This window comes from Pinus tabuliformis, chromosome 4_2 (genome assembly GCF_031772625.1).
Source record: "Pinus tabuliformis cultivar Carrire ecotype Pingquan chromosome 4_2, CPIR1, whole genome shotgun sequence".
Taxonomy (NCBI): Eukaryota; Viridiplantae; Streptophyta; class Pinopsida; order Pinales; family Pinaceae; genus Pinus; species Pinus tabuliformis.
The window spans coordinates 46,128,645-46,143,430 of record NC_142304.1 but is presented as its reverse complement, the minus strand read 5'-3'; the positions used below and the strand labels follow the sequence as shown (position 1 = coordinate 46,143,430).

At 36.4% G+C, this 14,786-nt stretch overlaps 1 protein-coding gene across 1 annotated transcript; it reads right to left on the bottom strand.

The window, feature by feature from the left end:
- Positions 1-2,496: 2,496 nt before the first annotated feature.
- Positions 2,497-7,948, bottom strand: LOC149168232 (putative pectinesterase/pectinesterase inhibitor 51). Its single transcript, XM_089426916.1, has 2 exons — positions 7,562-7,948; positions 2,497-3,251 (listed from the first exon to the last, which is right to left on the bottom strand). The coding sequence occupies exons 1-2, from the start codon at positions 7,926-7,928 to the stop codon at positions 2,563-2,565; spliced, it is 1,056 nt and encodes a 351-aa protein (XP_089283042.1). The 5' UTR covers positions 7,929-7,948; the 3' UTR covers positions 2,497-2,562.
- Between the last annotated feature and the right edge of the window lie 6,838 nt (positions 7,949-14,786).

Sequence of the window (14,786 nt, the reverse complement as noted above, 5' to 3'; positions counted from 1 at the left end):
CCAAAAGACGTGGAAATATGCCATTGGCCAGGGAATAGGATGTAATTTTGGTTGATACGGAAGAAGACAATACGAGAGAGAGAGAGAAATTGATCCGCTGCCCGTAGGTTGGCCGCTCTTTAACAACCTTCCTTCCATTTTAAGCGTAAGCGGTTGGAGTAATTATGTACAACCTAACCTAACCTTACATTTAGACCAAATAGATCTGGAAGTTGTGGTTTGCAGTTGCCATCTACTATAAGCAATGTCAACCACTTGAATATTCAATTTCTAAAATATTTAAAATTCTGTAATCAACATGCCACGAAATTTATAAGAGAGTAATCTCAATTAACATACCCAGGGATGTGTGTAAGGCAATGATATAGCGGAGGCAATACTCCCCTCAATTAATGGGGCCATCTATGGTTGTCTTGTAAGATGGAGTAGTGTATAATATGTATATGTATTTTGTAATTAATGAGTTTATACGTTTTATGAATGCGATAAGATATTTTTATAAGAATTGGTTATTGAGAAATGGGTTGAATTGTAATTTTCGCTATTGAATTTGTGCTTTTATCGTAAAAATGAAATTGGTAATTTAGAAATATTTTGTTGTATTTATATTATATAATTTCAAAAATGGATATTAATATAATATAATTATATTAATAGGTAAATTTGTATAGATAATTTAAATAAGAATAATTAAAAGGGGAATAGACTAGCATTTGCACCACATGTTGCAAAAGAAACGCCGTAAGGTAATGATATGAAAAACAATAGCATAGAACAGAGAAGTCAAAATTTTATGCAAATGACATAAGAAACAACAGCATAGAAGAAAGAAGTCAAAATTCTATGCAATTTTGTTTCTTTACTGGTGTTTATTTTTTATCATCAACAAATGGCCAATTCGAGGCAATGCTAATCTACATTTTTGACAAAGAAAAATCAATAAAAGTCAAAAACAATTATGGATCTAGAATTGAATCTCAACACAGAGGTGTGCCTTACTGTCTAGCATGTATGAGTGGATATCACAATGAGACTTTTCAGAACATTATATACCTTAGTGTCAGACAAGGGATGAACAAAGAGGAATCCCAGATAAAATGGAGACTTCTGGCTTATTTTAAGTTTGATACATTATAAGTGCTACATGCTTTCTCCAATCCTAGCGTTGCTTCTGATCCTAAAAGAATTCCACAATGTTCTGATTTTTATTGAGAGCTGAGAAAGTGTTAAAACATGTGTACAAACTCATAACGTTAAAGAGGAGTATACTATAAATATAAGATTTATCCCACGTGTCTATCTAATCCTGTCAGCAAATCTAAAATAACTGATCTTACCATTGGTTTAGGAGCCTATAATACAATTGGATGGATATAAACTCAATTACATCTTAGAAATCATGGGAAGACAATCATATGGATGGAAATGATAAACATACATAAAGTTGAAACAAGTGAATGCATCATTGCTTGTGTGCAGCATAAGGACACCCACAGGGAGATATATTTTGAATAACATCACTCCTTAGAAAAATCAAAGAGAGTGTATGCAAATTGTCACACAGAATAAGCCATGACGTTGTCGAGAATAACATGCTGTTAAAAATTAAGTACCTTATTCTTCAAATGATCAAAGTATTATCCAAACTTATATTGTTCTAGAATCTATTAGTTCCAACGATGTTTAAATTATTCTTCATTGTGGTTGTCTTTTTATTTCTGGTGTTAATAATAGTTTGTATCTTATACCAGGAAGGTCAGACTTTTATAACTTTCTAGGTCCGGTTTTTATTTCAAGCCTTTTAAAAGTCTTTTGGTTAGTTTAAAAAGTATGCTGTAATGTTGTCGTAGAGTCCTCTATTACCAGAAAGCTGACCGATAGACTGGTTTTTGCTTCTGTTCACCAAATCGCTCTGCACTTACACTCAGCCTGTATAAGAAGTTGCATGTTTTTTTTTATATTAAGAACATATTGAGAACTTGAATGATATCTACTTAAAACTTGAGAGTCAATATTATGTTTGGTGGTTCAATAAATCCCTGTAATTTTCATTCAACCAATTTTCGTGATTTAAAAAAAAAACAACAACAAATACAGACACCCAAACCTTTAGAGTTCATAACATTTTTCCAAAAGTTTTATCCCATGCTTCAAACATAACTGCGGGAGGATTCGCCCAATCACAAAACAGTGCTGCGTTGAAACTTTCCCAGTAACAAAACAACTTTCCTCTGCACCAGGTACAAAATTATTCTGCCATTTTGGTCATCAATGTCGATCAAAATAGTGCAGTAAACAGTGCAGACAAGTACAAATAACATTTTCCTCCAATGAAAAGCAAGTGGCTCCTTCATAGCAGATTGAAATTGCAATACTCCAAAGACAGATGAAACAGTGATAGAAGGAAACAATGTGGCTCATGGATTTTTGGGTTGCAACTGTCTGAGAATTTTTAGTCCCATTGCTTCCCATTGAATTCTTCACCATCATCTGGGAACAACAACAATGTAGAAGAAAATCACGCATTAGAAGATTGCATAGTAACCAACCTTTGTTTTTGGATTAATTGATTGTATCTGGCAGCCATTCGTCTCCCTGTATAAAGTTTCCAACAGTATACATTCCTACATTTCTCTCAGGTATCTGATTAGACCATGGCGTTCTTCCAGAAACCTTAGCCCCCGGCCCATAATTCTGGTATTCCCCATAGTAAAGCGTGTTAAGAGCAAAGTCCTCTATCCACGGCATCCATCCCTCAGGGCTAATGGCCTCTCCCAAATATGAATTTATGCAGATTGCTCTGGAGTACATCTTCCATGGCCGACCCAAATAGCCTTTGTAAATTTTTGGGTTGGCATAGTAAGCCCTCATATATTCTTCAGTTCCATTGATAGTGCAGTTATGGAAAACAAATCCTGTGGGCTCGGCTGGATCTGTTCGACCCTGTGCAGTGACAAGATCTGATGATCCTTTGTCTGAGTTTATTTGACGAGGACGCAACAGAATGAGACAGTTTTCAAAGATGGCTGCCGAGTCTCCAAATATGAAGTCAACAGTGCCTTCTATTCTGCAGTTTCTATAGAACTGACGAAGAATATGAGTGTACAATGTATCCTGGTGGCCAAGAAAGGCACAGTTGTAGAAGGCAGAGTGATCACTATCTACTCTTAGGGCTACCACTTGTTGACTACCTGGCCCTGCTGCATTTTCGAATGTTATATCCCGTGCTAAGAAGCCATCAGCATTTACAGCTGCAATTGTGAAAACAAATAAATTAGCAATCCTCAACATCTAAAACAAGATTTAGTGGGATCGAGGAATGTGGATTGATTGAATTTTCCTTTGATAAGAGTTCAAAACCAAATAACGATGGTAATTGTAAGTATTAAATTCCGTCTTTGTTTAGAAATAGCATACACATATTTATCTAGTTATCAGAATAAACAGAGGATCCGATTTTAGCATATGCCCATTGAAATTTCTCAAACTTACAAACCCCAATGCATGTTGAAAGACATTACACCTATCATATGAAAGGGTTCCAAATATCTTATTCTTAAAATGTAAAACGATAATTATTTTTTTTGCTGCTTTAATAGGATGAAAGAAGTGCAGAATCTACAAAAATAAATGTTATTGCTCTCTTCTTTTCAGCAACCTACAATCTGAAGAAAAGCATTATTGCTTCCCTTGCAAATGACGGATTGCATTCCAAGCACTGCTGGATTTTGATTGTTTCCTTCTCCTCTCATTTGTATTTTGTTGATGCTTTCTAGATCAGCATTCCTTTGCAAGGGAATTAATCTGGGTTGAACTCAAGTAGAAAATTTCTCTCTCATTAATTGGATGGTCATTTTCACAATTGATTGTCTCCAAAGAAGTCTTGTCAGCCAAATCTCTACCTTTCCTCAGGCTTTTAAGTTTAACCAGCATGCAGGCCCTCAGTGTTGTGGTTTGGCATTTTTATCCAGTAGTTCTTAGCAACATGGCAGAAAGGGCACACTTTATGTCCATGCAGAAGGAATTGGAAGCAATGGTAGTGGATTCCTTGGCCACAGAATTGAACAAGCGTTTAAAGCCCTTTGGGTTCTGCAAGAAGACCCATAAAAATCTGCAAATGTATCAAAGAGAATTGCTTCCTAGATCATACTTGTACAATAAATGATCATAGTAGAAGGTCATTTGATTGTGAAACCGTTGTGGGATTCAATCCAAGTGACCTGAATTTACTGTAGATAGACGTCCTCTTTGATATCCATGTTTATCTCCATTCAGGGGCTAGGATGTCACTAGGGCATCTAGAGAATAGCTAAAAGGAGGGAGGCACTCTTTGAAGAACTGAAGACGCCTTTAAAAAAACATCACATTCGCTAGACAAAGGGGCCTGTGGAGGCAATCTAAAAAAGGCAAAGGGCCAGATAGGAGTTTCCCGTGAAGAAAGAAGACAAGTCCAAAAATGCTCTCAAGGAAAAAGGGATGAATGCCAAACTGTTTGTACAATGGGTTATGGAACTGTTTGTTTATGCTAAATCATACACTGTAGCATGAGGAATTGGACTGTCTCAGCCTGCGCGCAGTCAGGTGGTAACGAGGTAGGCCCCAAGATTTCAACACCATATAGTACTATAGGTCTGTTAATTGTGTCAAAAAATGCATCTCAGAAGAGATGTCCTGAAAATGCATATGGAAGTATTGTCGGTCAAGCATGGAGAGAGATTTATTTGACGAGGACGCAGCAGAATGAGACAGTTTTCAAAGATGGCTGCCGAGTCTCCAAATATGAAGTCAACAGTGCCTTCTATTCTGCAGTTTCTATAGAACTGATGAAGAATATGAGTGTACAATGTATCTTGGTGGCCAAGAAAGGCACAGTTGTAGAAGGCAGAGTGATCACTATCTACTCTTAGGGCTACCGCTTGTTGACTACCTGGCCCTGCTGCATTTTCGAATGTTATATCCCGTGCTAAGAAGCCATCAGCATTTACAGCTGCAATTGTGAAAACAAATAAATTAGCAATCCTCAACATCTAAAACAAGATTTAGTGGGATCGAGGAATATGGATTGATTGAATTTTCCTTTGATAAGAGTTCAAAACCAAATAACGATGGTAATTGTAAGTATTAAATTCCGTCTTTGTTTAGAAATAGCATACACATATTTATCTAGTTATCAAAATAAACAGAGGATCCGATTTTAGCATATGCCCATTGAAATTTCTCAAACTTACAAACCCCAATGCATGTTGAAAGACATTACACCTATCATATGAAAGGGTTCCAAATATCTTATTCTTAAAATGTAAAACGATAATTATTTTTTTTGCTGCTTTAATAGGATGAAAGAAGTGCAGAATCTGCAAAAATAAATGTTATTGCTCTCTTCTTTTCAGCAACCTACCATCTGAAGAAAAGCATTATTGCTTCCCTTGCAAATGACGGATTGCATTCCAAGCACTGCTGGATTTTGATTGTTTCCTTCTCCTCTCATTTGTATTTTGTTGATGCTTTCTAGATCAGCATTCCTTTGCAACGGAATTAATCTGGGTTGAACTCAAGTAGAAAATTTCTCTCTCATTAATTGGATGGTCATTTTCACAATTGATTGTCTCCAAAGAAGTCTTGTCAGCCAAATCTCTACCTTTCCTCAGGCTTTTAAGTTTAACCAGCATGCAGGCCCTCAGTGTTGTGGTTTGGCATTTTTATCCAGTAGTTCTTAGCAACATGGCAGAAAGGGCACACTTTATGTCCATGCAGAAGGAATTGGAAGCAATGGTAGTGGATTCCTTGGCCACAGAATTGAACAAGCGTTTAAAGCCCTTTGGGTTCTGCAAGAAGACCCATAAAAATATGCAAATGTATCAAAGAGAATTGCTTCCTAGATCATACTTGTACAATAAGTGATCATAGTAGAAGGTCATTTGATTGTGAAACCGTTGTGGGATTCAATCCAAGTGACCTGAATTTACTGTAGATAGACGTCCTCTTTGATATCCATGTTTATCTCCATTAAGGGGCTAGGATGTCACTAGGGCATCTAGAGAATAGCTAAAAGGAGGGAGGCACTCTTTGAAGAACTGAAGACGCCTTTAAAAAAACAGCACATTCGCTAGACAAAGGGGCCTGTGGAGGCAATCTAAAAAAGGCAAAGGGCCAGATAGGAGTTTCCCGTGAAGAAAGAAGACAAGTCCAAAAATGCTCTCAAGGAAAAAGGGATGAATGCCAAACTGTTTGTACAATGGGTTATGGAACTGTTTGTTTATGCTAAATCATACACTGTAGTATGAGGAATTGGACTGTCTCAGCCTGCGCACAGTCAGGTGGTAACGAGGTAGGCCCCAAGATTTCAACACCATATAGTACTATAGGTCTGTTAATTGTGTCAAAAAATGCATCTCAGAAGAGATGTCCTAAAAATGCATATGGAAGTATTCTCGGTCAAGCATGGAGAGAGACCTATAACCCTTTCTAAGTTTGGGTTGAAAGACATGCCTTAAGCTAAACCTAAGGGCTATGGATCAGATCCCATAGATGTATAAGCAATGGTAATCTCCACCTCGCTTCCTTTGAAGAAGAAGTGGAAGTTTGTTAGGGTGCTCTTGGATATTTAAATCACAACCTCAGTTTCACTAAGGTTCACCACCATCATTCTATGACCATCACATTGGCAGGGGCATCAAGCTATCTCTGAATGTCCCTAGGGGAGGAGGCTAAAAGGATCAGATCCTCTGCAAATAAGAATAAGGTAAACAAAACATGGTGTAAAACGTAAACATCTCCCTTGTGGAAGTACTCGCTCGGTTATGCTCTAACCCATTAATGTATATCCCATGGAATTTCATGAAAGCAACTATGAGACACTCAAAGATGCCAATTTCACGTAGTCTCCAGAACGATAATTCCCTTGGAACAGAGTCCAAAAGCCTTCTGAAAATCCACAAAGCAACAGGACTTTAGATGAGGGACGTCAGCTTCTTTGATAATAGCACACAGGCTAAAAATGTGGTCACTAGTTTCATAATCTCTTCTAAGACTTGGTTGCCCCATAGCTTTGAATTTGTTCCTCTCTATATGTTGAGAAAGCCACACGTTCACGCCCATAACATAGAGTTCGACAAAGGCATGCCCAATCATAATATTCCTGTAATTATTTCTATCAGAAATATCCTTCAATTGGAAGATGGGGTGGATGATATTTTGAGACCATGAAGAGGGAAAGCCAATGCAAATTCAACTTGCAGACCTTACTCATCTACTTCTTTGTTGGTGCTCAAGATCCTAACAGCTCTTTTAATGTCTCTTGGGGTGAATTAGTGACAAAAGGTGAGAGAGGAGAGAATATGGACTAAGGTTGACCCGAAAAATCACAGAGGGATGTGGTCCGCAAGAACCATGTGTAATGATCAAAACATGTTGGAAGAGCAGATTTTCCAATTTCAATTCAAGGCATCTCAAATATGCCAGGAACCACACCATGATCAAACACAATAACAAAACCAAACTCAGGCAAAGAAATAAATTCCAACTTAATATGAAGAGGAAGAGGAACAATGATGAGCATTACCAACAGTTGCAGAGCCATATGTACTTGGAACACCAGGCAGGGATGGCACACGCATAGACCCCGTGATCACAGTCTTCCCCATGCCATCACCCACAAACATAAGATTAGTTTTACTGGGAGGAACCCTAACAATCTCCTTATACACCCCAGCCTTTATATGTATCACGAATCTCCGCTCAGATTTATCCGGTGCACTGTTCACCGCCTGTTGAATACTCATAGAGGATTCATCCTTGGACACAGTCACATCGGGAACCAATTTATCAACCTCTAATACATCCCAAATTTGATTATAATGATGGTAATAATCTGCAGTACTAGAGGAATTGGATGATCTCTCTGTTTTTGGAGGCCTCCATAGGACCATATTTTGTCCGTATGTATCCAGAGCATCTACCATGCTAAGGGCATTGCTGGTCAAGCTCATGACTGTAAGAACAGGTTACGTTACACAGCGGCTGCTCAGCGAGATTTGAAGCAGCAAAAAAACCCATTGTTTGATTATATATAATAAATTAAATATAATCAAACAATGTAGTGACTTACAGTTCTGCCATCTTAACCTGGTTGGAGTGTTCAGAAGTTTTCTTCGCGCAAGGATAGTAATCGACGGATTTCAAGGGGTAGGCCTGCCTCCCCTGATTCAACCACTCTGTCAAAGCGTTATCTGTCCTGGGGATCTCCATCTCTGTCCCTTCCCCAGCTCAGCAGCAATGCTTGTCTCCCCCGATGCAGCTAACGAATCTTCCAGTGGAGTAAATACGCAGAGGAAAAATACGAAGACCGCCAAGAACAGCGAGCCTGAAACCAAATCCAGAGCGAGGGCAAGCGTTGATCTACGAGGGCAAGTGTTTGATCTGAGGTACAAACCTTGCTTCCCGGATGAAACTATTTGATGAAACGCCCAAACCGTTTGGGCAACCCCGATCAACGGCTGAAATGGTTGCAATCGTCTAACATATAATCCTGTGGCTCACAAGATGACAGGTAAGCAGAGAGAGGAGTTGATCTCAGAGGGAAACGCCTTACGGCGTAATTATTGGTTGAAATGTCAAAGGTTAGATCTTCTGTGGGATTGGCTAGATATGGTTGATGATTTTATTTAAGATTTTTCGAGTGGGCATCCAATTATATTTTTGTGAAGAAAAGAAATTAAATTCCAATGGATCTTAGAGTGCGTATTTAGTATTAAATAGCTCAAGAAATTGGTCACATACGTACTTATTTTGAGAATAGACGTCACTAAAAAACACATTTCTTGGTTCACACAGACACTTGCATAGAAAGGCTATGTGGATTCTTAATGTGAGAAGGGAATGTAATTTGCTACGCAGTGAGGAAATTAAATGAGTATGACAGTAACTATGCCACTTGTTATTTGGAGTTACTAGAAATCATGCATGCGCTAAAATGTGGAGGAGATATATGATTGGAAGAGGATTTGTATTAATTTCATATCATGGATGGATGAGATACTTGTGTGACCAACTCAAGTTAAATGCTATTCAATCCATATGGTTTTCTTTGATCAATGAATTTTATTTTTAGACAAAGTCACATTAAAGGAAAGGAAAACAAGGTAGGAGATGCACTTAGTAGAGATCTACAAGTAGATCACTTGGAAACTATGAGTATTTATTAAATTAACATCAAAGAGAGGACCAATGAAGCATTACAACATGATGAGAATTTTCAACATGTGAAGGAATACTTACAATAGGAACAAGAGGTAAAAACAAGAAGAAATTGCAAGATCAATGGAGATGGTAAGTTTATGTTCAAGGGAAGATGATATGCTCCCGGTGTGAGAAACTTGAAGGTCATAATGGATGAGTTCCATAAAAGATCCTATTTAGGTGATCCTCGTTATCAAAAAATGATAATAACTATAAATTAAGCATACTATTAGCTAGGGATGAAGAATGAAGTTGCTGAAGATATTTGTAGGTGCATGTATAGGAATCCATTGGGATTGTTACAACCACTTCAAATCATTGAGTGGAAATGTGAAGCCATATCTATGGACTTCATTATAATATTTCCAAATACATCCAAAGAGATTGATTCCATTATGGTGGTAGTGTAAAAATTGAGCACAGGAGTCCACTTCATAGTTATCTAGTCCACCCACAAATCCATTAACCATTAGCTCACACTTTTATGAAGGTAATATTTAGATTGCACGACATACCCAAGAACATTATTTCATATTAGGATGCCAAGTTTAGTCTAAGTTTTTAGAAGCCATTGTTTGATGGCTTTGGGACTCAGCTAGATTTTAGTACAACATATAATCTTTAATACATGAACAAAGTAAAAGCGCGAATGGAATTTTAGAGGACATGTTGAGGATGTATGCCATCCATTAGCCAAAGAGGTGAAAATAGTTCCTACCATTCGTTCAATTTCATACAATAATGGGTACCAAGAGTCACTAAACATGATCCCTTTCGAGGCTTTTTATGGAAAACAAATGTGACACTTCAATTAGTTGGGATGACCCAATGAATAGAGAGGTTCTTGGAGCTGACATGCTAAGAGAAATGGAGCAAGAAGTTCTCAATATAAGATACAATTGAAGGCTTCCTAGTATAGGAAAAATTTCTATGTAGAACAACAAAGAATGCACAAAGAGTTCCACATGGCAGAACATGTGTACCTTTGCATTAGACCAAGAAAGAGCTCACTAAAAGTCAAATATTTTGTCAAATTAGCACCCAGATTTTGTTGAACATTTTAGATCTTGGAAAGAGTGGGATCGATGGATTACAGATTGGCCTTTTCTCCCACAGTGAAAGAAAACAATGTATTTCACATTTATTTGGTTAAGAAGTGTGTACATGGGACTAGTCATGTGGTTGATTGGTATGTGATACAGGTGGAATCCAAGGGAGAATTCCAACAAGAACCATTGGGAATCCTTGATCAAAGATAGACTATAGTCCAAAATCATATAATGGACTAAGTCAAGGTGTAATGAAGGCACTTTGGACCTGATTGAGGAACTTGGGAAATTGCAGATCAAATGAGGGTACGCTACTTATTTTTGTTTAGTGTATAAACATGATGCAAGAGTTGTGAATATAATATTAGTGTTTAATTGTTGCCTTTTGTTTATATAACATTGAGGACAATGTTCCCTTAAGGGGTTGGGGTCTGTAAACTAATTTTCAATTCATCCCATATATGTAAATATAACTATGTAGTGCTAATGTGGGAGGCATAACTGGCCTAGACAATTTGACTTTTAGAACACATGAAATTTTAATATTCAAACTTAATTAGTAGTTTACTGAAGGAGTGGAAAACGCAGATGCATAGTCTAAGGGGAAGGCATGCTTTTTTCCTTGAAGAATTTTGAACTAGAAACATTAAATCTATAAACTCATTGATCGTAAGTAAAAACTACTCCCTAACAAAAATTCAATGGGATGGGATTGAGCAATGTGAGCACAAGGGTTGTTCCCATCCCCATACCCCTCATGGATCAAGGATGGGATGAATTAGCAAGGGAAACATAAAGTGCATGTCCAAGAAGCCAAGAGGGTATAGTGGAGTCTTTCAACAGTGGAGAGGACGAGGCAGTGAGAATATTACATAGAAAATACGAGAAATGGGAAAGAGGAATGAATGATAGAGAACCGATGCATTATTTTGGGTGGCAATTTTCTCTTGTGTTTAGCACTAGAGAATAGGTAGAAATAAAGGTGAGTCATGAACCATGTGGAGTTGTGGTGTAGTAATAGTAGCATAGAGAGAAAGGGAGGAGTTTACTGCTGATCCCTATGGTTAAATTTGATTGTTGGGATTGTTGGGGTGTTATCCTCTATAATATTGTTTTTGAGACCATCGAATTATCTTTCTATGCCTAATTGGTCAATGGGTGGCTCAGCAGATGATCGAATAACTATTGTTCCTTCTATATATATGTTGGAATTATGGCTAATTTGTTGTCCTTGATGAACACCTACTTGATGAAGATGTGAAAATTATCATAACAAGATGATTATGCAGATTAATACAGATGCTAGGGGTGATATCGACAAAGGAATAACAATTCAGAGATAGATGGATGGTAAAGGTAAAGTTTGAGAAAGTATATGTGGGTCCTATGAAGAAGGGTCACGTATATATGCAAGTATTATGAAGAAAAGTCGCGTAAAGAATCCAAACCATGGTAATTTGAATACTAGTTGTCTTTAACATGATATTTGTCCATACTAATGGAAACAACAATACTTATTTGATCTCGTCAAAGAATACCAAAGACGATACTAAGGGATTGGCCTAAGGTATTGGATAAGGCTAACACTATATAAGGATGGAGATAAAGGTGTTATGGGTGCAAGTACTAGGTTTTCTATGAATTATTTGATATGAAACAAGTGTGCAGCAAGGAGAAAGGTGAAGACTCATATCTCAAAGATCTGAAAGTATGTTGACATATATGCTTAATCAAATTACTTGTCAAAGTAGATAATAATCATGAATTGGTAATTATAATGATACTATGATCTAACTGAATTATTCAGAAGTTTGTAGTGTTGAAAGTAAAGGTTGCAAAAGGTCAAATTATGTTTGAAGTGAAAATTTTCATATCTATGAGTAGGTATGTTTGGGAATAGTCACGTACATATGTGGATATGTCCATGTGGGGTCGTGTATATATTCTGCGAAATGATTTTCCAATATGTGAAGATTTGTACCCGAGTGTTGTGTATGGTAAGCACGCACATATGCGGACATGCCTTGTATAAGTGGCATATATAAAATAAAGTTTGAACTGATGCTTGATGTTTACAGTTCATGATGTTTGGTTTATTTGTTGTTGTCCATTGATGAAGTCTCGATCATGCTGATCTCTATTTGACAGTGTTTATTAGATTGGTTTTTCAAGATTGGAATTTTGATTAGTAATGATGTTATAGTTTGGTGATCTGTGATTGGTTTAGTGATCTGAGAATAGTTCAGTACTTGATTAAGTGGTTACTTCAATGTTGTAGTGATTCATGATGCAATAGTCAGAGATTTGAAATATGTACACATGTCTTATTCAAAGGATACACATATATACGTGGGTTTTCTTTAGAACAGTAGCATATACATTCTAATATATGTTTGATTAGGTTTTGTAGGATCAACATTGTGTTTCTGTGATGATAAAAAATGTATGGTTTGGTATATGATTGTGCATTGGTATGATCTAATGATTTATATTTGTTATGGATTGATTTGATCTTGGTGGAATAATTGATTGAGATTTAGTTATTGGTTTGATGGTAATACAATGATGCAGTTGGTTCAGTGTTTGGTTTCAAAATAATTACTTGGTATTGGCCTTAATGTTGAAAGTGGGTCCAATTTGAAAATTTGATGAAAGGTGGCCTACAGGTTCTATGATGGTGGTTTGATAGGTGGATCTAGTTTCAAACATTCTAAAAAGTGGTCCATAAGGAGCTGAGTGTTGCAACCTTCAGGAAGTGAGTAGGAGCTTCCTTCAAGTAGAAGCTAGTAAAAGAAGATTAGACGATTGTAACTCCCTTCCAATAGGAGTTGGAGAATGAGTTGAGGTTGTAGCCTCTTATAGGTGGGTTCCTACACACTGATAAGAGTATGCATTAGTACAAATAAATGAAGTTTTTGTTTATATCATAAGAAAGAATACATAGACAAAACTTGCGGTGGTTTTCTCCCACATTGGCTTTCCACCTAAAAATCATGGTGTTATCATGTGTTGTTGGTTTTTTTTATGTGTGATGGATTATCCTTCTCTTGACTCCATACTATATGTTTGATGAAATTAATAATGCACTAGTTAAAGATAAAGATTTGATGGAACTTATGAAGAATTGGTTAACTGAATATACATTGTTTTCTTTCAATGAAGTCACGTAAATCCACTGGTTGCATAAGGAATAATAGTGTACATACTTAGAAATAAGAAAATTAAATGTTAAAGTAAGTTTAAAAATATGGATTCATGCACCCCCCCCCTTTAGTATTTTTCCCAACAATTGGTATCAGATCAGGTTGCTCCATAAGAAGTTTAACCGCTTGAGAGTGGATTAGGGGCAATGGGAAAGAAGAAAAAGAGGAAGGAAACTCGAAGGAATAATTCAGATCTAGAAAATTGTGGTTCTAAAAGAAATATATCAGATATGGTGACAATGATAGATGTCAACAAATATTAAGATTTAAGAGCACCCTGTTTTCTATTGATCAAAGAGGATAGTAACAAAGAATTACCAGGCACTAGTTCTTGTTCTAATTGTGGTCCATTTCCTTGTCTATGTAATAATGATGATAATGAAGATGACAATAAATCAATTGAAATTCATCTCATAGGTAGAAGTGAAAGTAATCATTCTAAAGAGAAAATAGACATGGAAAATAAATGTATCTTTGTACTTAATGATGCTCACTATTAGGGATGGAAGGAAAGGATGAAGTTTAATGTAATGGACTTTGGATTTGATGTTTGGCATTTACTATGTAATGGTTACACTAAAACTCCCCCATTAGGTGAAGAATTGCAAAAGAATAATCAAGCATTAAATGAAATATTTGGAAACATACACGATTCAACATTTGAGAAGGTTATGCATTATACAATAGCAAAGGAAGTATGGGATAATCTGTAGGCAATCCTTGAAAGAAAAACAAAGGAAGAATGCTCATCAGGTAATCTTGTCTCTAAAGAAACTAATGATATGTTAAAAGATGAGTATGACAATAAAACAATCATTGTAATGTGAGATGGAGTTACTGATATAGAAGACGACATATTAGAGGAATTTCTTAACCTTAGAAACAAACTTGTTTTTCATTTCAAGAGGATTAAAAATCTTAAGAATAAGTTGGAGGCATATGATAATAGGGATCATGTTAATTTTTAAATGTTGAAACATAATCTAATCAATATTGTGAAGCACTTCAAGCTGAGATCGTCTCTCTAAAGTTAGATATTGAAAAGTCAAACAAGCAAAATGAAGAGTTACTTCAAGTATTTGAAGAATAAGAGAATGGGTTGAAAGATGAAATTATAAAATTAAAGGAACAAGTAGAAGAAGGAAGAAAGGTTGAAGAAGGAATGGGGAAGAAGTATCTGGAAAAGGAAGAAAAATACCAAGGAATGGAGGTTGAGGTAAACATTATAAAAGGTAAATTAGAAGAAAAAGATAAACACTTGATATTTCAATATAGTACTAAGATTTTGGATAACATT

Coding starts and splice junctions, on each gene's coding strand:
- LOC149168232 (XM_089426916.1), bottom strand. CDS start 7,928: ATGGTCCTATGGAGGCCTCCAAAAACAGAGAGATCATCCAATTCCTCT. Junction 3,252..7,561: donor ATATGGCTCTGCAACTGTTG/GTAATGCTCATC, acceptor TCACAATTGCAG/CTGTAAATGCTGATGGCTTC.